Raw genomic sequence first — 25,223 nt, 5'->3', positions numbered from 1 at the left:
TCAAGGTTGCGGTTTGTTGCTAAGAACAAAATATTATTAATACAATTAATAAAACTCATTGTTTTTTGGCCAAAATTGTGCGCATTTATTAATTTTTAAAGACCTATTTCGAATTTTACTACTCTTTTCACTTGTGTATACTTTTGATAGATTTTGTGGGCCTGATTGTGCGCTTAGTTTATCAATTTTTTAAGACCTGCTGGGACCATCTATATATTGTATATAATCTTTAAATAGTTTATTTTTGCAATAGACATATATTTATTCTTTTGTCACCTTACTTCCGAAAAAAAATGCTAGCTCTTCGTTTCTTTGGCATTATTGATTACGAGTATGTGGGTACGGGTATCCTAGACGGCGGTGCCATTGATGAGATCGTAGGGATCCCTCACCTGACCCATTCCAAACAGACTGGCATGGGATCGCCGTCGCTCCCGCTCGATCTCGTCCAGGTCGAAGGCATCGCTCACGAAACTGGACCTACGCTGTTGATCATCGAAGGCGTAGCCGCGCTGGAATTTCGCTGGTCCGGAGACCGAAGCCGCTGGCCCAGGTGCTCCACTTCCGGATGTTGGAGCTGGGTAAATGGGCTGCGGATGCTGTTGATAGCCATTCGAGTAGTTCGACGGCGAGGAGGGAATCGCCGTGGGCCACTGCACTTGACTCTTGGGCGCCACCACCTGGGGCAGTGTCAACGTGGAGGACACGAAGCGATTCTGCTGCTGATTCAGCATCAGCTGGGAGAACCGCTGCTGACTGGAGCCCAATGGATAGCCCTGGGAGGCCAGCGAATCGGACGACTGTCGCAGGAAGCAGCGCGGCAAGGTGCGACTCTGGCCGAGATCAGCCGGGTGTGGCAAGGACATCCGCATGCCCGGATAGCCACCCGTTCCGGGGAAACTGAGATCCGTGTGCAGGGACAGATTCGAGTTCAGTCTGCGCAGCGGCTGTCCCATGGAGTCCACGCACATGGACGTGCGACGCGGCACCACCAATTGGGCATGGTCTGGAAAAAACGTATACTTTTCTATTAAACAGAAGTTTTAATAATCATAAATGATAATCGAATGAAAACAATCTATCATTCAAACACTGCCTCAGAATAAAACCTCACCTCCCACCACATAGAGATGATCCTCCTCCATGCGGTTGAACTGCCTGAAGCCGTGGTCATCGCCATCCGCGTCATCGTCGTCATTGCGATGCGGATCGTCCGGAACTTCCTCCCGCTTGGCCTGGTCCTCCTGCTCCTCCTCCTCCGCCTCATCCCCGCCACTGATGTAGTATATGTTCTTCGGCTTGCTGCGCATACCAGCCCGTCGACAGAACTCCTGGAAAAGCTCGTCCTTGGTCTTCCGGAGGCCCCGCTTCAGGCCACAAAGCCGCGACTGATCTTCCATCTGCGAGTGGGAGGATGGGGGATTGTTTGAGATCTTCGTGTTCGTATTAGTGGCCATGTTCCGTTGCTGCTTTCGTTTCATTTGGGCGGAGGGCGGAGCTGGAGCCGAAGATGAAGCTGGATATATTTCCGTGGCGGTAGATACGGATCGGGTGAGTGGAAATTCCTGAGGCAAGTCGGCGAATAGGGCGGGGGCGGGCAATGGGTCGGCAGCGGAAGGGAGAAGGGGCGCAGGAACATGGGTGGAGGACACGGACGTATCCGTGCAAAGCTCATTCAGCGACTTGGCGAAGCTGCGCGAGTGCAGATTACACTTGGACACAGCTGGCTTTTCGAAGTAAAAACTAAAACGAAAAGGTTAAATAGTTTATGAATAGCATTAATTAATATACATATATTTATTATACAATAAAACAGAACGTTTGCAGCGACATTATTGTCTATCTAACAGGTATCTGGTAGTCGAGGCTCCCGACTATCGAATTCTCTCTTATTATCATAATAGCTTAACAGGATTTGTTCAAATCAATATTTGCTAAACACCTAATTGCTTACCGCCTCTCCAGGTCATTATGCAGATAGAGATTTAAGTTCGATCCGGCATTCGGATGCTTGCGACATGCTCCGGGTAGAGTTTGCGTCTGTCCGGGATGGCCAATCTGTCCGGGCATTCCAGGGTGTCCTCGTCCCGCATCGTGGACCTGATGGAGTCGGGAATTGCCGCTCCTCAGGATTCCATGTGGTGGCTGCGCCGTCGGCTGCGGTTGGTGCGTCGTGTGGTGACTCTGTCCCTGGTGACCCTGACCCGCGCTACTAAGTCCTTCTTGGCTGGCTGTGGTGGTGCCGGGCTGCTTGTACCGCTTGTAGGAATCACTCAACGGATGCTGGCCCTCCTTGAACTTGGCGTGGATGTTCGCCACACTAAAACAGGGCAAGCGCTGGAGGGAAATGTACATATGGAAATAAAGTATGTGAAGCACACAGAGAGCGCAGCAGAAGATGCAGCTAATCCCGAAGGACTCATCCGGCGACGCTTGCATTTAAGCTGAAAGGTTTCTGCAGTCAAGCGCGAGAAAAACGAATCCCGAGGTGGGCTATTCCTAAGGGGATTCCCGGGTGCACCACCAACAGAAAGGCGATGATTGTCACAGATGCAACTTAAAAGTAATGCCATCGAAAATGAACATTTTTCAATTGTTTTTAAGAACAAAAATCATAATTTAAAATTAAGTAAAATAATAATGGCAATAATGGCAAGCGTTATGAATTCCTTAGGCCTAGCTCAGTTACTCACACTGTAGTAGCTAACCTCCTGCAAATTGATGAAGAGGAATATATTCAAGACTCCAACGAATTCCGTGACAATGAATCCAAAGACGAAGAGGAAGAAGCTCTGGCCATAGGAGACCTTGATGAGGGCTGGTTGAAGGGTGGACCGGGGTCTCAACTTCGACCCGATTTCCGCCTTCAGTATTGATATATAGGCAATCAATCCTATCAGCATCACTAGACCTACAGGGTGATTACGCAACTTCGGTGTCATTATTATCCTTAGACCCTTTCAAATTTTTGAAACTCACCACTAACAATGAAAAGAATTCCCGCGCTGAAATAATACAGATTGTTTTGATGCGAGCAAGTGGGGATCAGAAAAACTATGAAGCTGATCACTAGAAATACACCAGCAGCCAGGAAAATAGGACACGACTTGGTGACCGTATCTGCAAGTAAAAATTTTATTACGTTAGAATTTATTTTAAATAACCTATTTTGAATACATTTACATACATTAAAAATCCCATTCAGTGTATTTTTTTTTATTCGCAACAGTGCTTTTTTAAAAAGCGTGCCCATGTTTTTTTGATCCCTCTATTAAAGAAAACACTAGTCTGGCCCATGTTTCTGACTTTTAGGCTTTGCTTTCTTTTTGTTTTCACTTTGACCTGTCAACGAGTGAGAAAATATCCTGCGGCTAAGCAAAAACACGCAGAGACAACGACAGGACCTGCGAAAAAGCCGCACGCACAGCGACATCCATTTTCAGCCGACTGTTTAATAGTTTTATTTTCGAAATTGTCCCCTGAGGCCAGTTTCAAATTAGTTTTGACCGCTCGCACAAAACAAAATTAATGGGAATATTTGAAATCGATGGCCAATTGTGTGAAAATTAATGGAATTTCAACCGGGTGTGGATATTGGTATTTTCGGCAGGGCGGTTAGCAGTTTAATGTGTTTTTGGGCTAGTTGATATCGCCTGCCATGGAATGTGGGCGAAAGTCTTATAATGGATTTCGAAAATGTTCAGCTATTGTCATCGCCTGACTTCAATTACACACTACTTCCTGTTCTTGAAAAGACCACAAATCACAGGGACAAAAGTTTGTCGATGGAGGCCAAAGGCCTTTAATTAAAATTCATCCAACTAAAGTTGTATTATGTGCATGTGCGTTTCTAGGCCAACTAACAACAATAAATCAATTTCAGTTTAGCCCAGTCATTCCCGGAGTAAGTTGGCTGGAGGTATGGGGAAGGCATTCACCTGGTTAAATGCCAAATGCCATGCCAGTTAGGCCCATTAAGGCTTAGTTGCATATTTAAACGCGCCAGTAAAGATGGACTCATTAAGCGAACAGCCCATAATTGCAGTTGCAGACCAAAGAACTTCCGGCATAAATAAGCTGTGAAATCATAAACCATTCCCTTACACTGTACAAACAAAATTAAAAATCGTATGGAACATGACAATGTGTGCAGAAATTAGATATCCCAAAAACAAACCATGTAGTAATTGTCTTAGCTCTAACATGGAACCATATGGTCGAGTGCCACGCTATTAGATAGCCCTTAGTTAGCTAAACACGTTAGGTCCCAACTCCCCATACTGACGAACGGACATATCTAGCTAGATATATGTACTTGGTACATACACATACCATGTACATACACACAGTTCTTAGACAACTTATGATGCTTTGGCACTTACAGGGTATTGCCGCGGTTGAGTCGTGCGGATCCGGCTGATAACCCTCATTGGAAAAGTAGTCAATCTTAACGCAGTTATACGAATCAGCATCCAGGCCTAAAAACAAACAATAAGTATACAATATTAGTATAAAACCTTCTAGAGATGTGCTTTTTAATGGGCTTTCGCAACACACTTATCGATAAAAATAAAGACTGCAAGGATCGAGAATATTCTAGTGTCTAGTGTCTAGAATATTCTAGTGTCTTTAATTGTTTGCCTTAATATTAACTGAAAGGAAGCTCAACTTCATATAGTTAGTTTTTGCGGAAGTATGTATTTACATTCCAGACCGAAAAATAGTTCAATTCTGTTGTCGGGAAAATTGGCTCTGTTAGCTCTAAAATACTTATAATTTTTTATAACGAATGGGTACCACTAAAAGTCCGTTTATCGTTTGTAACCGATTGTGATAATCGACTTATCAAACAGCCACATTTTTTTACCTAAAATCTTTTTGATTTCGAACTCGAGCTATTTACTTTTTGTAACGCCTAGCACGCGCTGGTAAACCATTCCAAACCCAAATGTAGATACAAACAGATACACCAGCCACCCAGGAAAATACACCACTGCCCAGGATTATTGAAGTCAGGATGCTGGCGCCCAGAAAGCTGCTTAAAACAACAAACCAGGTGGAGCCCCTCCAGGATAAGAATTCCCGAAGAGTGAAGACCAAGCCCAATGCGAAGGGCAAGGTCAAGGAAAAGGAAAAGGAAAAGGAAAAGGAAAGGGGCAAGTTCAAAGAAAAGGGTAAGTTCAAGGCCAAGGGCAACGGCAAGAGCAAGAACAAAAACAAGAACAGGGACTCCAATACAAGCACCTCGTTGTCACTGGAGCGGGGCAGCGGGGATGGACCGCATCAGGTGGGCCAGCAGAGCCTGGTTGCGCTCCGCTTCATGGACATCTCGCTGCGCCACTCGGATGTCCAGCTGCTCCAGTCCGCCCACGAGGGCGTCAACGAGCGGCTGGTGGCCTTCTACTACGCCTACCTTCAGCACCGCCGTTACCGCTCCGAGTCGGATCTGCACTTCCTGAATCCGGGCCTGGCCGCACGACTGCGCCACATGGACATGCGCCATTTGTGGGCCATGGTGCGCGACCGCCGTCTCAACGAGAAACAGTTCATCTTGGTGCCGCTTTCCACCCATCCCAGGTCGGTAATTTCATTTTGCATGCTTTCTCAATTTTCTAGCTTTTATAGTTCCAAGATCTTTAACATTAACTGTAACTCCGCAGACCCCACGGACACTGGTCCCTACTGCTGATTTCGCGGCCGGACAGCAAGTTCTACCACTACGATTCGTTGGACAACTGTCATTCGCCGTTGGCCGCCTCGGTGTCGGAAACTCTACGGGCGCCCCTCGAAGCCTGGAAGTTCGCCCTGGTCACCGGTCGCTGCCTCCAGCAGGAGCGCCAAGCGGCTGGCAAGGAAGGCTCCGGCCGCGACCCTGCATCCGGAATCCACCTGATGTGCATGACCGACCACGTTGCGGACTATGTAGCCAGATGCGGATACGCCACCAGTTCGCTGCTCATCGCCGTGGACCAAATCGCAGCCATGCGCACCCACCTGGTCGAGCTGATCCTGTCGCTCGGCGGGATCCTCCCCTCAAAGAGGGGCCACTAAAAAGGGGAGCATCTTCTCGTGCTCGTGTGGGCCTACATTCGATTGCCTTTTGTTTGTTGACGCATAAGAAAATCAGAAAAATTCAAAAAATGAGCCTATTTCCTGTTATTATTATTCAGTTCTCGTTCTACCAATTTGACATACTCGTGCATAAATTAATTGTTCAAGTATGGCAACATAACAGGTGCTATACTTTTGCAACGAATATTATTCGATGGCTTCACAGCAAGGATATATGTATATGATGTAAATTGATTTGGGCTGTGCATTTTGAATTATGATTGTGGCAAGCCTAAGTGTAGTGATTAATTGCATATATTTTCAAGCATCGATTTAACTCATAAAGGCAATTATTATTTTCCAATTGCACAGCCAGTTGCAGCCAAACACATCACAGAAGTTCCTCTGATCAGATTAATCTTCACATAAAAATACAATAAAAAGGACAGCTGTCAGTTGTGAGCCTTAATTAAGTGACTGGCTGATTGATTGGCTGACCGCCCCACCCGGCTGACTGCAGTTTAATTTGGTCAAATCCGAAGCCCTCAGTCTGCCGCTGCCACTGCCCGCAGTTTTTAAAGCCGAATAAGCCCAAAGGTCATTGTTCCTCGTTCGGTTGGCAGCTGGCAAAAAAAAAAGAAAAGAGAAACACAAAGACCCCACCCACAACCCAAGCCGGAAAACTGCAGCAGCCCAACACCATGCATGTCATATTTGTCTCCATTTGCTGGTGGTGCAAAAGCTGCCAAGGAATGTGGTGCTGTGATGCTGGACGGACATCAACTCACCTGGCAGAGTGGTGCATAATATCCAGAGACTGGACTTGGTGTACTTGGTGATGTAGGCGCCATCGTCCAGGGCTTTGAAGTTGGCCGTCCCATTGTAGTTGGCATTGGGCAGCTTCTCCTCCGTGAAGAGCCACTGGGGTCCGGCCAGAGCGGCGATGACAATGGCCACCGAAATGCTGCAAAAAACGAGCAGAGTGGAAATCAGACACTGGCCAAAATCCGATACTGGCAGTTAGATACTCGTAAAAATATTTAATATTTAAATAAATGAGATTGTTTTAAACTTAGGAACATTTATAAATATATATATCATTAATATATTTACTTATATTTTTACATTTACATATCATATATATTGCACAATTTTGTTTGTGTGCAATTGCAGAGTAGAGAAAGTTGCATTCTCTAAATCAAAATCGAAGTGGGCGGCGAGTTGGGTGGTCAGAGTGCAATCAAGGGAAATGCCCATTCCTGGATCTCCGCACTCCAAAAATTGTGTGAGGCTGCTGCTGATTAAAAAATATTCAACCTGTTTTGTGGTCGGGGGACGACTGCCAAAAACGAGGCCGAAAATCCACAAGAACAAACAAACTGCATGGGCACGAAGCCTTCCAGCCACCCACACTCACCCACCCACACTCACACACCCACACACGCGCACTCGCACCCACACACGCGCACTCGCACCCACACACGCAATGATATGCAAATAAATGTTGGCACCCAAAAACGAGGAGCGCACATAAAATTGTTGGCGCTGAAAAATGTGCGAAAAAAAAGCAGTGAAAATGCGAAAAAAAATTCAAAGGGTGGTGGGAATTTTTTAGAGGGATCTTCAGCTTGTCACCCAGGTATTCGTGAATACATTCATGAGTGCACTTGAACGCCAATATTTGCGCAGTTTGGCACCGCGCGTAGTCACAAGTGCAGAGATGGATTTTATGTGTTGTTTAGTACTCAATGTTGTTTTTAAAAAATGCCAATCGATGTATGCAACAAAAAAGGTGCAAGCACTATTATGTAATCGAATTAAGGCCATACTATTTTAACCGTTTTTTTTTTAAGTGGAAAAACGTATATAATAATAAGGATTCTACAACCGCCTACATATAACTGCATTAAATTTGTTTTGAAATTTCTACTCCACCATGGGCTGAATGATAACATTTTGTGGCCAAAATTAATAACTCCACAATGGAGAGAGATATGTATTTAGTTTGAGTTTATCCTATTATCTCTATTATAATACCAATAGTTGTAGGCGTGTCACCGCCACAAAAATATAGCCTAGTACGTCTTTTATTAGTTTGAAAACAAAAACAAACGCACGAACAGCTGTTTTATAACAGCTGATTCCTTATTCCTTTTCCTATTGTTATTCGTAACAAACAGTTACAGTTAATATTATACCAAAACTTTGGGCCTTTTTAAAGTAAAAATGCGATTTAAGATGATCTTGGGTTGCTAACGTTTGGTATGAAATTATATTCCAAAGAGGCTTATTTCAAAATTATTAACTAAATTATAATTGCCACCTTTTAACGGAGGCAACTCTATCTATCGGTGATTAGTGGAACCAAACTAGATAGCTTAAATCTATCGAACAAAGATGGCGGACTTCTTCTTTTCTTGCAGCACGTGTCAAAGGAAAGTGACTTTGGTGTTTTAAAAATTCATTGTTTACTTTGTTCGCTGCGCGCAAGTCGTATTTCACTTCTGGTTTTTTATTGGGTAATTATTTAACATATTCAATCCAATTTAATTATGCGAAGCATGTTTTCGGATCGTTACAACAATAAGCGCCGCGAATTTTACGAGCGCTACGAAGGTAAGTTTTGCAAAAACTTTGTATGTACTACATACAAAATAGTTCGCTCAGCAAAACAGTTCCTTGATATACCCTGCATGTGTCTCTAGCTGCTAGGGTGATCCATCCGAGTCTGCCGGAGTGCCAGCGTCCAGCGGAGCCCACCGAAGTGAAGCATCCGAACAACCCCGTTAATCGTCGCCCCGTTTCGTATCGCCAACTGGCCAATCAGTCGCGAAGGCAGCTGGAGAACGACTCCTGGCTATCCAGTGATCGACTGCCCATAGTGGTGCGCCGCGAAATCGAGATGCGCAACAAAAAACCTGTGCTGCCCAAATACAACGTGGAAACGGCTACCCATGTGCTAAGCCATAATGGCGGGTCACGACGTGGTCGTCCTCCATCTGCCGCCACTGCGGCCAGAATGGCATCTGAATTCGCCCGTCAAGTCGGTGGCATTTCCCAAACTCCAAACTCCATCAAAGAAGAAGAAGAAGAGGAGCAGCCGATAGCCAAGAAGGCGAACAAGATGCCGGACAAGGTGGCAGTCAAGGTGACGGACAAGTTGGCGACCAAGTTGACGACCAAGGTGGCGACCAAGGCGGCGACCAAGGTGGCGACCAAGGTGGCGACCAAGGTGGCGACCAAGGTGGAGACCAAGGTGGAGACCAAGGTGGCGACCAAGGTGGCGACCAAGGTGGCGACCAAGGTGGAGACCAAGGTGGAGACCAAGGCGGAGGAGTCCAACTTCCCGGTTAAGATTAAAGTGGAAGAGGACGCGCAAAATGATGTGGGGTGGCAGCCAAATTGGCTGGACAAAACCAATGAGGGTTTTGCCACAAATAGGAACTTTATTCCGATTTTGAGCTCTTTTCCTAACCCTTACCGTAACATGGATGTTACCTGGACCGAACAATTCAATGCATTATCAAACCAATACTACAATCATATCATGAACTCCGTCTCGTCTTCGAGCCAGATGCAGCCGCTTGATTTACCACCATCAGACAACACGCCCACTATCGGTGTTAACCCGGTGATCGTGGGCGGTCACCCACCATTTAGCGTCTTTCCGTGCCCGTCGGATAACTGCGAGCAAAACTTTGATTCGCGGTAAGTTTTTCAATTTTCAATTTTAATATTTTTCTGTATTTTCCTAAACCGCCTACACATGGATACATTTTCAAGGCTACTTAAGACTAAGACTACTTACGTAGCTGCCAACCCATCGTTCCTACAGGTAGGAATGCTCATAGATCATAAGGAAATGAATGAGTAATCCCTACACTAATTGAATAATAATTTATAGTATATTTTATTTGTAAGCGGCTCATCCTTTTCGCTGATAATTTAATGATAATAACAGCTAAGATTATTATTGAGATAGAAAACCAAATTCTGTTGTGAAAAATTAAAATTAGAGATCACCACTTGCTCAATCAAGGTTTGAATAAGTCCCCTACCTACATTTTAGGGTTTAATAGAAACTGAAATGCCTTTTGCCTAATTAATTTAATAAATTTGATATACGTATGGTAGAGTATGGAGTAGTGTATTAATTTAATAAATTTAATATACGTATGGTAGTGTTTGGAGTCCGTATTAGGGATATTTTGGTTTTAGGACTCCTTAATTAGAGCCCAAAGGTATACGTTGTTAATTGGCTTAGAAGCTGCAACTGCCTTTTTAATATCCGACCCCAAGATTTCATGATGGTTTTTATCCTATGTATTGGCTCAATTCCATAGTACGAGAAACAAGCGCATACCATTAAACTGGATCGTCCGTATTAATTTTTTACTGTGTAATTTGGCTTATATTCGGTGTTCGTGGGAAATCTTACACACGATCGAGATCCATTGCCAGAGCGGAGTTCTCATCTGACCATAAAATGTTCCTCCATTTTTCGCATGGCCAATTTAAATGTTCCTGGCGGACTTAATGCTCTTGGCAATGTGTCTCCCATTTAAAAGAGGGACTTTACTTGGACTTCAGGCTTTTAAACCGTGTTCCCTGAGACATGAAGAATTCGACCAATATTTCTGCATGATTTTGCTTCAGAAATTATTTTTTTTAATAATATCTCTTTTCTGTGCAATGCTTTTCACGTTCCGTTTTAATAATATTTTTAAGGTACGTTTTCCATATTTTGAATATTTGAAAAAATTTATATTTTTTTTTCCTCATTTTGGACCTTGCCGCACCAAAAAATTATAAACAAGAGAGAAGTATAGTTCCCCGACTATCAGATACCCGTTACTCATCTAGTGGAAATGCAAACGGCAAATTTCTTAATTGGGATATTGGAATATCGATAGATATTGGGGAATAAAATGAGAAAATATTTAAAAATTGTTCAAAAGTGTGGGCGTGAATGTTTTGGATGTTTAGGTGTAAGGTGGGGCGTGGCCAAAGTGTTTTTGGTATACCGATAGAAATTGGCAAAACGAACAATAAAACGAAGCCAAATTAAAACAATTTTCAATAGTGTAGGCGTGACAGTTTCGGGCGGTTTGTGGGTGTGGAGTGGGCGTGGCAACCAGCAGCAGGCAAATATTTGAGCGTTTACAAGACTAATAATAATATGGAAAAATATCATAATATTTTTTAAAAGTGTGGGCGTGGCAAAGAGTTTTTTTTGGAAATTTTTGAAGAAATTTACAAAACTAATAATATAAAAAAAGTATCAAACCTTTTTCAGAAGTGTGGGCGTGGCAGTTTTGGCCGGTTTGTGGGCGTGGCAACATTTGGAAACAAATTTGCGCCTAATCTTAACATTCTAGCCTTTATAGTTTCTGAGATCGAGACCTTCATACGGACGGTCTGACAGACGGATGGACAGTATATTTGGCTTCCAGAATACGTTTTATTAATATCGCTTAATCTTCTATCTTTTTAGTCGGGCCATGTACAAGCACCAACGCGAGACTGGTCACCACAATTGGCCATACAACTGCAGCAAGTGTGGCCAGGTCTTCCGTACATCAGGCTTTATGCGCATGCACTCCGTGAATGCCTGTGAGCGCAACTTGCACAAGTTTAAAATATCTAAGCCAAATTAATTGCAACTTGGCCAAACCGCAAAGCCGGAATGAATCGGTTCGCATACAGCGAACTATTAATTTACCATTGATTTACCATTAAATTTCTATTAATTTACTTTATATGAAATAAAGAATGCCATAATGGTAAAAATCTAGATTTTTGTTTTGTGTACTTTCGTGGGAAATAGTTTGCGAACAAATTAAACCCACTTTGCAGTGATTTGTGTCGCTAACACAATTATTTGTCAAGCTACAAGGATGAAGGAGCCGCATGGAGGTCTGGATGTCCTGGTTGCTCCTGTGACAAGGACCAGCTGCGCTGCGAAGCGCGTGAAACGCATTTCCTCAGTTTATGAACTAAATTTAACTTGCCACCTTTTGGCGTCATTGGAAAGCATAATTCAAGCCCTTTCCAATGGTATACTTTTCACGATTCTGAATTAAAAAATTACAATTGAACACCTTCGCGCACAAGAAGTTTTAAGGATGATCGCAAGGATGTGGATGGGATTTCAAGGGTATGCACGTAAGTCTGTCCTGTCTCCATTTTCATTACGTTAGTAGACCCGAAATATACCCCAAATATTTATGACTCTATGAACATATTAGCGAGAAAGTCAAGCGGCTATTTCCCTGCATCCAAAACCATATCTCGCCCTCCTTTTCTGACTTCACCATTGCAATCTGTGCAGTCGGCAGTCTGTGAAGACTCCTTAATTCGAGAACGAATCAGGTGGATTCTAAGAGCAGACACCCCTTGTAGATTTCGAATTCTCTAATCCTCGTTTATATTGAATTGCATCCTCTTTAATTGGTCAGGATCAGTTCTTAAAATACCTATCACTGCATACAATGGATCTTACTGTAGAGTTTGTCGACTCAGTAAATGGAATAAATGTTCCATTAACCTTAGACCCTGGCTACCAACTTATAGGATTCGGTTTTTCGATTCTTAAGGAGAGTATTTGAACCATATATGTCATCTACACCCAACAAAAACATTGGAACAGAATTAGCGTCTCTTGAGCAGAGCGTTTTTCCTTTATCAAGGGCTGATATTTGAGGAGCACGTGATATTTGAAAAGCACTCTGGAGGATTCAGAGGATAAGGAACTGATACAAGCTTTGTCCCTGGAGTGATGATGACACTTTGGAAGGACCAGATACGCGTCAGTTTCATAGGCTTCCGATTCTAAGAGAGGAGGCTTTCAATATCATCTTCAAATATTATATATTGGCACCGACTCAATTAATAAACTAAATGGATTTTCCTAAATATCTTGCATTATATTTTTTAAAATTAGACTTACATTAAAGTATTAATTTATCATTATATGAAAAGCAATTTCTCTTACAATTTTTTTTAAAATTATTTAGCGTTTTCTTTTTACATTTAAAAAGGCCATACATTATGCAATAATAACCACACGTATTTGAAAAAAATCCTTGTGGTTTTTGCTTATTATAGCAATATTTATTAGATTTTTTTATTATTAGATGTTAAAAAGGTCACGAATTCCTTTTTTGGGGAATTTGTCCATACGAATCCAATTATTCTGCTGATTTTCGACTTTTGAAATAGAATGCAATCCAATGAGTTCCACGTTGATCTGAAGTGTCGGTGTTTGCAATAATTAAAGCTGGATAAATTAAAATAGTTTTTGGAGGCTGGTCTTAGGGGCCTTTAAAAATTTATTTTGTCTTTATATGTTATGTACAAAAGTATTCATTTTAAATATTTCTATGATATTCACAATATATCAGACAAGAACCGGCTTCCCTATGAGGTTCTGAAAATCTTCCTTCGATTCTTATAATGTCTTGCGACATCAAATTTGAACATATGGTGGTGTTTGATTGATCGGCAGTTAAATCAAAGGCTAATATAAAACATTTTCTTGGTAATTGGAGGACCCCGATCATAATGTTTGTTATTCCACTTGATCTGTATATCATTTTACAGCCTCTTGAGCTTTGAACGTTTTCAGAGTTCGAGTAGTCAAATTCAAATTTTTGCGAAGGAACTTGAACTCCATTTACCATTAGATTAAAGCGTCGCATTTTAAAATGCTCCAAATTAAATGAATCTAGTCCTCTGTTGTCTGAGTTTGATTGGTTTTTAATCATACAAAAAGCTAGAAAATTTGGTAATTGTCCACATTGTCTATTGATATCGTATTGTTTCCTGGGTAAATTGTAAACGATTTTAATTCTACATTACTGTATGGTAAAGTGAATTTTCTTGTTTGTAAAACATGATGATGAGCCAATAAAATGCTCGGGTTGACATGGTTCATGAAAAGTTGTGCTTCTAATATTTTTAAATTTGATTCGGTATCGTTTTTCATTAAATAAAATTCAGTTTTTTTAATATTAAAATTATTTCTTAAGTCAACATTATTGAGAAGCAGTTTCGTTTGATTACCTTGTTACTTTTTTGAAATATATTTTTCAGAGTTTTTTGCAGTGTTTCATTAGAGCTCGTACAAACGTATTTTCCTGATCTTAATCTTCCGAAATTTGGAAAATATCCTTGCGAGGCCAAGTGGCTTTCCGATGCGTCACTCCCACAGTTTAGTTTTAAAATTACTTGCAGATATGCTCTAAAATTATTATCACTTTGCGATACTAATATGTTATTTAAATATACTGATTAAGTTCTAAATATTGGATGTAAGATAGTGTCTACTGCTCCAACAGCATTTCCTTCAATGTCGCTTTTATCATTATACCCGTTAATCGTAGAGTAAAAGGGTATTCAAGAATAGGTTGAATAGGATGTAACAGGCAGAAGGAAGCGTTTCCGACTATATAAAGTATATATATTCTTGATCAGGATCAATAGCCGAGTCAATCTAGCCAAGTCCGTGTGGCCATCGAGACTTTAGGAACTATAAAAACTAGAAAGTTGAGATTCAGCATACAGATTCAAGAGACAAAGACGTAGCGCAAGTTTATTGACCCATGTTGCCACGTCCACTCTAATGCCCACAACAAACCGCACAAAACCACGCCCACACTTTTTAAAAATGTGTTGTCTTTCTCTTAGAGTTTAATGTGCGTTTTGGACATGAAACGTATCGCAATGCATTTTTTACTTTTTTAAAGCATTTCGACTTTATGATTTAGTGACTATGATATCCCCGTTATGTATTTAAAACTATTTCTACTATTGTTTTTATCAGCTCATTATCAAAATTGCTTTTAATTCCTTCCGTAGTTTGTTGTTGGCCCTTTTGAGAACATACAATATATGTAACCCATTTTCGTCTGAATATATCCTGTATATCCTGAATTAAAAATGTCTGATCTAAATCTCAACAGATCGTTTATTCCCTGAGTTGCTCTGTTACTTCTTCAAATATTCTAAATAACTCCATGGGGTTTTCCAGATAAATTTGTCTTGAAAGACATTGAAATCAAAGTTTGTCGCGAGGATTTTTAAATGCAGTTACGGTAACAATAATAGCACCAAAAGCACATTTCGTGTTTGCCCCAGCGTTTCTCTATTTTCTGACATTTTTTCATCATATTTTCCACTAATCTTAAATACTACAATGATTTTCAATCGAAATAATAAAATTGGTAACAGATCTAATGGATATTTTAAAAATAATTGGTAAAAGAAAAAAAAAACTCCAAATTTAGGCGGTAACAAAAATAGCACTGTTTCTCGTATTTTGCTAAAACTAACTAAAAAAATAAAATAAGAGTTCAACAAATGGATTATATCTTAAGAACTATGTTTAAAGAATCTTAATATTTGGTTGCTTGACCATTGTAGGCAATAACAGCTGCGCATCCTCTTGGCATGGAGTCCACCAAGTCCTGGTACCGTTTTTGAGGAATTTTGCTCCATGAATCCTTGATCCTCGATCCCCCATGAATCCAAAGTTCCTCGATATTGTTGGGTTTGGCTTCAGAAACCTTTTTTTCACGTCCGCACAAAGTTTTTCGATTGGATTCAAGTCGGGTGACTGAGCAGGCCATTTCATTCCTTGGATCGATTTCTGCTCAAACCACTTTCGAGCCTACTTCCTCGTGTGTTTTGGGTCGTTATCCTGTTGAAATGTCCAAAAAAACGGCATTTCATCCTCGGCATATGGCGCCATAACATTTTCCGGGATATCTGTGTAAATGTGCTGATCCATGATGCCTTGAATCATATGAATCGGATCTACTCCATAGTATGAAAAGCACGCCCATACCATGATGTTGGATCCCCCGTGCTTTACCGTCTTAAAGGTGAAGCGAGGATTATTTTCAGTTCGTGGTGGACGCCTTACATAAGACCGAGAGCCTTTTCCACCAAAAAACAAAAAAAAATCTGACCACAAAATGTGGCGCCACTTCTCAGTCATTGCGTATCTTGGCATATCCGATTCGCTTTGCCACATGCTTCACAGTCAAAAGCGGGATTTTTCTGGGACTGCACACATTAAGGTTGTTTTGTCTTAAGTGTTTGCGAACTGTTTCCACGCTTGCAGCTATCTGGAGCTCCTTCTTCAGTTCCGTCGCCGGCTTAAAAGGCTCCTTCTTGCTTTGCCGAACCAAGCGCTTGATCTCCTCGTTGGACATTGAGAGCTTTCTTCCACGTGTTTCGTTATTTTCGACAAACAGCAATGCATTGCGGATCATATTGTTTGAAAAACCAACAAACCGTCCCATTTTAGCGTAGGTTTTACCTTCAGAGATCATGTTTTAAATCAAATTCCTTATTTCGACGGTGAAATGCTTTCCCCGACCCATAACTAGAGAATTTTTGGTGTTCTTTCGAAAAAAATTCAATTAAAACCTTTAATGCAACTCCTTTTTTCAAAATTTGTCGAAAAAAACCAAAAGCAATCACTCCTATTAATTTTATTCAGCAAAAACGTGGTCAGTGCTATTTTTGTTACCGCCTCATTTAACGCCCTTTTGCAGAAAGTGCCCAAAAACAAAAAGAACCGTTACATTGAGGGTCAAAATTTCTTGCTTAGAGAGATAACATATGGTACTTATTATTCATGCAATCAGACTTTAAAAAAAATAAACATTCAATACCTTTTTTTAGGAAATCAACTTTCAACCTGTAGTAGTGCTATTATTTTAACCGCAGCTGTATATATTTAGTGTAAAGTGAAATATCTCTGGTATGCGATGACTTGTGAAATATATTTTGAGTAACCACAATAACAGATAAATTTCGGTGGTGGGAACATTTAGAAAAGGGTTCACATATAATTTTGTTAAAGGCTCCCATCATCAAATCGTCCAATATCAAGAGAATAGGCCCATTAATTTAATTTCCGATGGTTTTAGAACCCTTCTATAAAGTATTCAATATTAGTTAAAATAGGCTAACCACTCTCCTCCCCATAACACCAAATAAATCGATCAAATAAATCAAAAATATCATTCTTCTTAGTGATACGATTTTCAAAAAATGTTGTTTTTCCTGATCCCGATGGTCCCCAAATTAACATTGTGGAAGGATGTATAAATTGTCGAAGCATTTTTAATATATATTCCCTGATTTATTTTATATAAATTATAAAAAGTATATTTTTTCCGTATTTTTTTATACATTTGTTTTCAAATAGACTATGCTTTTTATGATTTTTCTTGGAGCAGCTCGGGATTATTACCAAAAATCTTTTTAAGGAATATCATAGTAATTGATAGTAGTAATTGATGACCTCAATGGTTTGCAATTTTTTTCTTATTTAACTTTAAACATATGTGTCACCATTACTGTATATTCCATAATTCGGATTCCATAATTAGGTATGACCGTTCTGGCATAAACGCTAACTCTTTTACAAAAACTTGTTTATTGTTTTCAAGTAGATATTGAAAGTCTACTATATTCCTTGAATTTCGATCTACAGTGTTCATGATAGTTGGTTGAGACTTTTTAATTAACTGAGTGTGAGTTTGGAAGGTCTTCCTCTTTTATCAGAATCTTCTTTTAGTTTAAATAAGGCGCTCTAAGCCAATGGACACGGGCATAACTAAAAGAATGAAAGCTTCTCGAAAGACATCCTCAATATAACTTGTAAAATTGTTCAGTTTTCTTGGATCGAAGAAATTTATGTAAATATTTAATGTTTGCGATAGAAATGCGCTATGAGTCAACCCTCCACGAACTGCTTTTTTTTTAATTAAACATAAATTCAAATTAGTGAAATTGTTTAGGTTCCAGAATACGTTTTATTAATATCGCTTAATCTTCTATCTTTTTAGTCGGGCCATGTACAAGCACCAACGCGAGACTGGTCACCACAATTGGCCATACAACTGCAGCAAGTGTGGCCAGGTCTTCCGTACATCAGGCTTTATGCGCATGCACTCCGTGAATGCCTGTGAGCGCAACTTGCACAAGTTTAAAATATCTAAGCCAAATTAATTGCAACTTGGCCAAACCGCAAAGCCGGAATGAATCGGTTCGCATACAGCGAACTATTAATTTACCATTGATTTACCATTAAATTTCTATTAATTTACTTTATATGAAATAAAGAATGCCATAATGGTAAAAATCTAGATTTTTGTTTTGTGTACTTTCGTGCGAAATAGTTTGCGAACAAATTAAACCCACTTTGCAGTGATTTGTGTCGCTAACACAATTATTTGTCAAGCAACAAGGATGAAGGAGCCGCATGGAGGCCTGGATGTCCTGGTTGCTCCTGTGACAAGGACGAGCTGCCATTTGCCAGCTGCGAAGCACGTGAAACCCGTTTCCTCAGTTTCTTTAAAAATGTATAGAACGGGCGGAAATTGTGTGTGCGTCCTCTGTAGGAATTCAAGCTGCTGGCATTCAGCAGGCTGTTTCGCCATCAGTTTAAGGGATTCGTCTATTTAGTTCCTTGTCTGAAGGAATTTTGAGTATTTCCCTTGCTACCTTGAAGCTTAAAGTAGTATTCAAAGTCGGCGCTTAATAAAAAAGGAGCACCTGTGTAGGTAGTAGTCAAGTATTTTAACTGAAACCAGCCTTAAACATAAAGCAATGAGTACAAATATAACTTGGTTTACACTTTGTTCATTTGGGGCATAGTGAAATCGTGGAGAAATTTTAAAGTTGCCAACCACAGGACAATCATCAAGGACACTTTTAAGCGAGCACGCTTCTCAAAAACTCAGGTTTAAGGCAAGCAAATTATAATCAATAACCTTTATAAGCGGATTATTTTGTGTTTGCCTAGTACTATTATAATTTAGTATTAAAAAAGAGATAAGAAGTTTTGCGGAACTTAATTTGCAATTTTAAATAGGCGAGTACCAGTAACAATAATTTTAAATTAAAGCATATTCAGAACTCAAATGACTAGAACAGTCAATAGCTTTTTTAATTCATGTTTGTTTCCTCAAGCTAATGTATTCACGATTGATATATGATCACATACTAACCTGGCTGCAACAGGTGTGATGAGCCACAGGTAACCCCCGTTGACGGTGGTCATGTTGCTGATGCCTCCCTGCGGATCGGGAGCACCAGCACCGCCGCTGGCCAGGCGCTCTTGCTGCTGCTTCCGCTGGACATGTTGCTGCTGCGTCTGTTGATGTTGCTGCGTCTGCTGCACCTCTATGGCTGGCTGGAGGCGACTCAAAAGAGGCACCAGTCGCTGCTGCTGCGGCTGCTGCTGCTGCTGCTGCCGCTGTTGCTGTTGCTGTTGCTGTTGCTGCTGCTGCAGTCGTCGGTTGTTGCTGATGCTGTTGTGGTTGCTCCTGCTGTGATTACCGATGTTGTTCAACTGAAGATCACTAAAGCTGCCGGCCAGGGAACTAAATCCCGTGGCCGGAATGCTGCCAGAGATCGTGTTGATTAGGCCAGCTTGCTGATGCTGCTGCGGCGCGAGTCGCTGGCCCCGCGGCAATGTTGCATAGGGCGAGTGTTGCTGGTGGTGCTGCTGCTGCGGGTGGTGCAGCAACTGTTGCTGCTGGTGCTGCGGCTGCTGCGATGGGTGGCTGTGCTCGATGGATGCACTGGTGGTCAGCTGGTGTATGGCCAGCGGCGGCCTTTCGGTGGTGTTGCAGATTACATTCGCTGGTCGAATGTTGTTGTACGGATTCTCGCTGTTGATGCTGTGCGTGGAGGCCACGCGAAACACATTGGGCACCGAAGGATAATCCCTCATTTTATATTCCACTAGCTGCACTGAGCCAGAACGAAAACCAAAAAAAAAAAAAAACAAAACAAAACTAAAATAAATCCAACACTTTGAAAGCGCGCCAAAAGTGGGTTTGTTTTTGAATTTCTGGCTGGGCACGTCCGTTGCGCTGGAGAACTTTCACTCGACTAAGGGAAGCTGTGGTCCTGGCCAAAGGACTCGACTCGGCCATGTAAAACGAACCGAAACGAGTAACTTCGGCTGCTCCGGATGATGATTTCGCTGCCTCTGCCGCTTCTGCTGCTGCTGCTGCTGCTCACTGGCGATTATAAAACACAGGAGCCATATTTTATCTACGCTTTTGATGGTCTCCATCCAACAGCAATCCACGCCTGATGCCCATCACCAATCCTATGATTCGCCGCTTCCTTGGCAGACCTAAATATAGCGGCTATGACCAATGGAAAATTAACTTTTACATTTGCACAGCTAGAAAATTCCAGGTATCAGGCGTTTCAGCTGCGGCCTGTAGAGTTCCTATCAATTATTCTGAATACGAAAATTACACACATTATGTGGCCAACATGCGTGCACTGAAACAAAGCTTTGATTTCTATGACAATGCTTAAGATTATAAATTAAATTAATACAAATCAATTAGGTTTTATATAACTGATACAAATTCAAAAGCGTATTTCCCGTTCGTAGGCGTTATAGTCGGAGTCGCAGGCGATCGTTTCGTTACTTAAACGTGCATTTTGAATACAAATTCTTCAGGTTTTGAAGTTTCCGAGTTCTCAAAATTCAATTTAAAATTTTAACTTCAATTTAGTATATTATATTTTGCATTTGATTGTACATAGGTCATTGTTCGCTGTGCAGTCCAACGGCAACCAGGAGTAGTAATAACAACAACCAGCAGACGTTTGCAACTTCCGTTGTAAGCTAAAAGTGACTTCCGGTCGCTTGGGGATCCCTACTATCTGTCTGTGTGCGTGCCAGTGTATGTGTGTGTGTGGATATGGGATATGGGATATAGTTTGCCGAGTTGTTGTTGCACTCGCCTGCAAATCTAAGCATTTATTGCAGTCCCGGCTCCTTTGGCTGCAACTCTCGTTTATTTAATTGAATTCCCACATGCGATTGAGGTAAGTTCGTGCCATGATTGTGCCCCATTAAAAGGGTAGGGCCAACAATGGTACGCCCACACCACCCCAACCCACCAAATATCCAGCCCACGTCCACACTCGTTTTTGCTCTAAAGCACCTTGTTAAGTGCACCTTGTGAAAGTGTGGAATTGCTGAGTGCAGGCCCAGGAGTGGTGCAGAACAAAACCCGAAGATTAAGCTGCCAAATCCACACTGGAAAAAAAAAGAGTCACTTTTGTCTGAGCTCGCACAGTTGCACGATTAGTAATATTCGTGAATTGCTGGTTAATAAACATATAAAAAAATTACCAATTGCAAGTGCCATCGTATGTTTTCAAAAAACGTAGTTTATCAGCTTCATTAACAGCAATCCAAATTGTAGAATCTTCTTCTGTGCACTTCCTTTGCTGCTCTTTCTTCAGCAGTCCTCAGCGCAAGGATGCAAGGATATGGAAAGGGTATTTCATCAAAATTGGATTCGACTGTCGTGAAGAGTATGCATGTGGGAGCAGCATGTAATCCGGCAAATGGAAAACAAAAGCCGACGATTATTGCCGGAGTGCTTATCCTGATCAAAAAGCGCAAAAGCCAAGGACAAAGGCAATTAAGCCAACTGGCAGGAGGTGTATGATGTGAATAGATTTAAGAGGCAGGAGCGCCTAAATAGAGGAGAATTCAACTGGCAATGCAGAGAACACACGCAAAAAACAGCGAAAACACAAAGCTGAGCGGAAAACCTTTAATTAAATATAATAGTATTGGCCGTGCGTAAATAGCCTCAAGTATTTGCTCACCATTTTGTTTGGCAAGCAAACAAATTAATTAAAATCTTAATTAAATCTCATTCTGGCAGCAAACAAGGATGTGCTATAGCTATTTTGATGCCAACAAGTTGCTGGACGCGCCTTTAATTTGCCATCGAATTGAGCCCTCGACCCTCTCTATTTCAGCATTTAAATACATAGAGCAGAGTTTGCAACTTTCGCAAAAGTTTTCATCCAAATGCGCTGCAAATGCTGGCAACACTTTTCTCCTCTCTCGCTTTCTTTTATTTACCCATATTTTTTTTTTTTTTTTTTTTTTGGAACAAGAGAGAACTAACAAAATGTTCGCATTTTTGTTTGTGTTGTGCCTTTTGGCAGTTTGCTTTGTCTTTTTTTCTCGTTTATTTATTTTGTTGTATTAATTTGTTGTTATTTTGTTGCTGTTGCAACTGTCAAATGTTTGCCAATGCACACAGACACAGACGCGTCCACGTTGCTAGTCCTGCTTGGAGTTATGCAAATGCTCGGGAGTATGTGAGTGTGTGTGTGGATTTTCGAGAGTGCCAATGTGTGCGGGGTGGCTAATTTAATTCATTTGTATGCGCACATATTGTCTTCCGCTGTCTTGCTTAATTTTTTCTGCACTTTTCTTAATTTTTTCCATATCTAGAAAAAAGGAAAAACGCTCGAGAAGGATCTGTTTTTATTGAGATGTCCTTCAATGAACTGGGTTACATAAATAAATTGAGTAACTTAGTGACAAGTAAAATTAGTACACACTTCTATTACACTGAACGAATTAGTTTATAATGCGAATGTTGGGACTGAATCCTTCTGTATTTTTTAAATCCTTTCCCTTAAAAAAAGAAAATCAAAAATTATAAAACTGGATAAAACAAGTGTTTTCAAACTTACCAAAAAAAAATGGAAAAAATGTAAAAATATTTTTAATGTTTTTGGTTGCAACGCGGCTTGGATCGCAGCTGTTCTGTTGTTGCTACTGTGACAGCCTCGTGTTGCAAGTTGCAAGCAAGGCTCGGTTTCTTACCACCGCTTGCTGCGGTCGCCTTTTGTCATGCGACCATGGACTTGTTTGCCAAAGTAGTCCTTCAAATCCTATTTGGCCAACAGCACGAGCATCTGGCAAGGCCATTGGCCATTGCGAAACTTTGGCCACCACAGCATTCACTTTCGCAACAGGACGGCTTCTGCTGCTGGATGCTCGAAAGTTGTCCGCTTCTCGGACATTTTCCCGACGCTGTGTCAGCTTCAATTTGGCGCGGGATTAGTGCTGCCAGCAGTGGCAATACCATTTCCCAAATATTGATTAGATGCACAGGACCCAACGAGTCGGATATCCAGCACAGTGACACACATCGACCGCAGGGACAGATTTGTTGCTGTTCTGCTGACTGATTAGCGCCTTTGCCAAGTTGCTGTTGTCGCCGGTTGCTGGTGGCTGGTGGCTGGTTGCTGGTGATGTTGCTGTGAAAATTGATGAGCAATTAAGGTTATTGACCAATCGCTCGGCGAAGGGTTGCTGGCTGCCAGGGGTCGGGCGCAACGCTTCGCTGCCTCGCCGACTGACCCAATCACACATATACGAGTGCATATGGGATGTGGCTGTACACTGAGCGCAAAGTCGTTGTCAATCTGAGAATGGTTCGATCTCGATCTGAGTATGCTGAGCATGAATCGATCTTGGCTAGGTTTTCAGATCGAAATTCTCAAATCGAGATCGTTGATAGTGGTCTTTTCTCTGAGTGTAATTATTCTAGTTCACCATTCAATTAAAGTGTGTAAATGCAAGTAATGGGATCGAGCGCTTAGAGTTTAACAAAGAGCCTGAATATCAGTACATAAAAAATTTCGCTTTAAGCTAATTGAGTTATCTCTTATCTGTATAAGGGTATACAAACACCTGTAAGTTGAAACCTGCATTAAAAACAAAAGAATAGCCAAGTTTCGCTCAGTGGAAATATGGTCGCAGAACCATCGAAGCGACAACAATGCCGACAGCCAGCCGAGGAGCAGCCATAACCAGACCACTTGCTCATCCTGCGCCGGATGGGAAGCGTCAAACGGAAACGGAAGCAATTGACTGAGTGACAGGTTCTCCGACCCCGTCCACCGAGCACCGAACCAACCCCGCACCTGAAAGGACTAGCAACACCCTGATTAACATTAACTGATTTAAGGTGAACGACTAACCTAAATCCGCGGCAACTCCGGTGGCAACAGAGCCGCAACTTTAGGCGCAAGTGGAGCGGAAGGAGGATGTGGCCAACAAACGAAATGAGCAAAGAGCCTGCAATTTATTTTGCACATACTACACCCACATCCTTCATCCTTCATCCTTCCCCAGCACCAATCCGTCAGCCACATCCGCACTTAAATCCTGGTTCATAAATTAAGTCTACAAAATTGAGCATTTAATTGCCGGCGCACAATCCAATAAAAAGGACTCTGCGGTCGCCACAAGGGAAGCGCTTTATTTGATTTGCCTTTGGGCGGGAATATGAAAAAATGCAATTTCATTGCAAATAATAACAGGTGGAAGAATGAGTCAATATTTTCCCGACTTCAGGACATTCTGTCGTGTTTTCCATTAAATAAGGCCACAACGTACGCGTTGCATGTACAGTACAGTCTGACTGTGATGGAAATGCGTTCTCATTTTTATTGGCTCATTTAAATTTCTCATTTGTATTATATCCGGCAATGACTCAGTTAAGATTCATTGATTTTGTTTTATGTTTGTCGCTGGGATATTGAGTTATTATTTATGTACTGAACTGAACTGTATGCTTGCACACCCCGAAACACGTGACCAGGCGACGAGCTAAAAATAAAGCAAGGACCTGTTAAAAAGGGATTAAGTCCACCTGTTTGTGTTCCAAAGACACACACACACTAGCACACACATACGCGCATGCAGGACTTTTCAGGACGCTTTGAAGTCCGCTTAGTTACTGAATGAATACCTGCAGTACAGGAGTAATGGTGATTGACCATGCTCGAACTAGTTACGTAGCTACTTCCACATGGTCCCCACATCCCCATGTCCCCGATCCCCCATGTGGTTGATCCTGTGGTGAAGGAACAAGGCAACAGATACGAAAATATGCTGAAATAATGAACTCCATAGCTGCAGAAGAAATGGTTAAAGAAAACTTACGTTGTGAAAGCAAGGACAAAAGGAAACCATCAGGTTGCAAGTCTTTCACAATCACCGAGCGACTTGAAAGCGAAATTTTCGAGCAGTGTAGTTGAGCACTAATATATCTGACTAGTTAAACCAATTTTGAAAAAAGCACCTTAATTGAATCAAAATACTCTCACATCAACAATTTACTTATATTTATTTTCAACTGACCAAATTAGTTTCTGCGGAGGTTCTTATAGAGCCACAAACAGAGAGCTTTATGTTAGTTTAAATATAGTTAAACTTGTTGATTAAATTCTAATACATATTAGTTTCTTTTACTGCCAGAAGCAAATAAAATTCTACTAACAATGCAAAATATTAA

General features: G+C 41.4%; 3 protein-coding genes and 1 long non-coding RNA gene across 7 annotated transcripts; 2 read left to right on the top strand and 2 right to left on the bottom strand.

The window, feature by feature from the left end:
* Positions 1 to 61: 61 nt before the first annotated feature.
* Positions 62 to 19,984, bottom strand: LOC6740263. Of its 4 annotated transcripts, XR_005544678.2 has the most exons (9): positions 19,080 to 19,983; positions 6,840 to 7,015; positions 4,383 to 4,478; positions 2,980 to 3,120; positions 2,694 to 2,911; positions 1,955 to 2,337; positions 1,115 to 1,743; positions 277 to 1,006; positions 62 to 209 (listed from the first exon to the last, which is right to left on the bottom strand). XR_005544678.2 is itself a non-coding variant. In XM_039297873.2 (8 exons), exons 1-8 carry the CDS (start codon positions 19,805 to 19,807, stop codon positions 351 to 353), a joined length of 3,012 nt encoding a protein of 1,003 aa, XP_039153807.1. In that variant the 5' UTR covers positions 19,808 to 19,984; the 3' UTR covers positions 62 to 350. The 4 variants fall into 4 exon arrangements, 3 of the variants coding, with proteins under 3 accessions (XP_039153807.1, XP_039153806.1, XP_002107528.1); XM_039297873.2 differs by having other exon boundaries at positions 62 to 1,006; positions 2,709 to 2,911; positions 19,080 to 19,984; XM_039297872.2 differs by having other exon boundaries at positions 62 to 1,006.
* LOC6740265 (sentrin-specific protease 8) lies at positions 4,828 to 6,154 on the top strand. Its single transcript, XM_002077109.4, has 2 exons — positions 4,828 to 5,577; positions 5,661 to 6,154. Exons 1-2 carry the CDS (start codon positions 5,018 to 5,020, stop codon positions 6,049 to 6,051), a joined length of 951 nt encoding a protein of 316 aa, XP_002077145.1. The 5' UTR covers positions 4,828 to 5,017; the 3' UTR covers positions 6,052 to 6,154.
* On the top strand, positions 8,449 to 11,845 carry LOC6740264. Its single transcript, XM_016180763.3, has 3 exons — positions 8,449 to 8,667; positions 8,757 to 9,759; positions 11,546 to 11,845. The coding sequence occupies exons 1-3, from the start codon at positions 8,604 to 8,606 to the stop codon at positions 11,706 to 11,708; spliced, it is 1,230 nt and encodes a 409-aa protein (XP_016040239.1). The 5' UTR covers positions 8,449 to 8,603; the 3' UTR covers positions 11,709 to 11,845.
* A 2,395-nt stretch (positions 19,985 to 22,379) lies between the features above and the next one.
* On the bottom strand, positions 22,380 to 23,141 carry LOC120285333. The gene is made up of 2 exons (XR_005544626.1): positions 22,609 to 23,141; positions 22,380 to 22,549 (listed from the first exon to the last, which is right to left on the bottom strand). It is a non-coding gene; the product is annotated as an uncharacterized LOC120285333 (long non-coding RNA).
* Between the last annotated feature and the right edge of the window lie 2,082 nt (positions 23,142 to 25,223).

Source organism: Drosophila simulans, chromosome X (assembly GCF_016746395.2).
Source record: "Drosophila simulans strain w501 chromosome X, Prin_Dsim_3.1, whole genome shotgun sequence".
NCBI classification, from domain to species: domain Eukaryota; kingdom Metazoa; phylum Arthropoda; class Insecta; order Diptera; family Drosophilidae; genus Drosophila; species Drosophila simulans.
The sequence above is the reverse complement of the archived record's forward strand: the minus strand, read 5'-3'. Positions and strand labels throughout refer to the sequence as shown.

Bases quoted from the DNA above. Each gene is read 5' to 3' on its own strand.
- LOC6740265 (XM_002077109.4), top strand. From the start codon at position 5,018: ATGCTGGCGCCCAGAAAGCTGCTTAAAACAACAAACCAGGTGGAGCCC. The intron at 5,578-5,660 runs GTCGGTAATTTC...GTAACTCCGCAG, and splicing joins CCGCTTTCCACCCATCCCAG to ACCCCACGGACACTGGTCCC.
- LOC6740263 (XM_039297872.2), bottom strand. From the start codon at position 19,807: ATGAGGGATTATCCTTCGGTGCCCAATGTGTTTCGCGTGGCCTCCACG. The intron at 2,338-2,693 runs GTGAGTAACTGA...ATTTCCCTCCAG, and splicing joins AGGAGGTTAGCTACTACAGT to CGCTTGCCCTGTTTTAGTGT. The intron at 1,744-1,954 runs GTAAGCAATTAG...TTTTCGTTTTAG, and splicing joins CATAATGACCTGGAGAGGCG to TTTTTACTTCGAAAAGCCAG.
- LOC6740264 (XM_016180763.3), top strand. From the start codon at position 8,604: ATGCGAAGCATGTTTTCGGATCGTTACAACAATAAGCGCCGCGAATTT. The intron at 8,668-8,756 runs GTAAGTTTTGCA...ATGTGTCTCTAG, and splicing joins ATTTTACGAGCGCTACGAAG to CTGCTAGGGTGATCCATCCG. The intron at 9,760-11,545 runs GTAAGTTTTTCA...CTATCTTTTTAG, and splicing joins GAGCAAAACTTTGATTCGCG to TCGGGCCATGTACAAGCACC.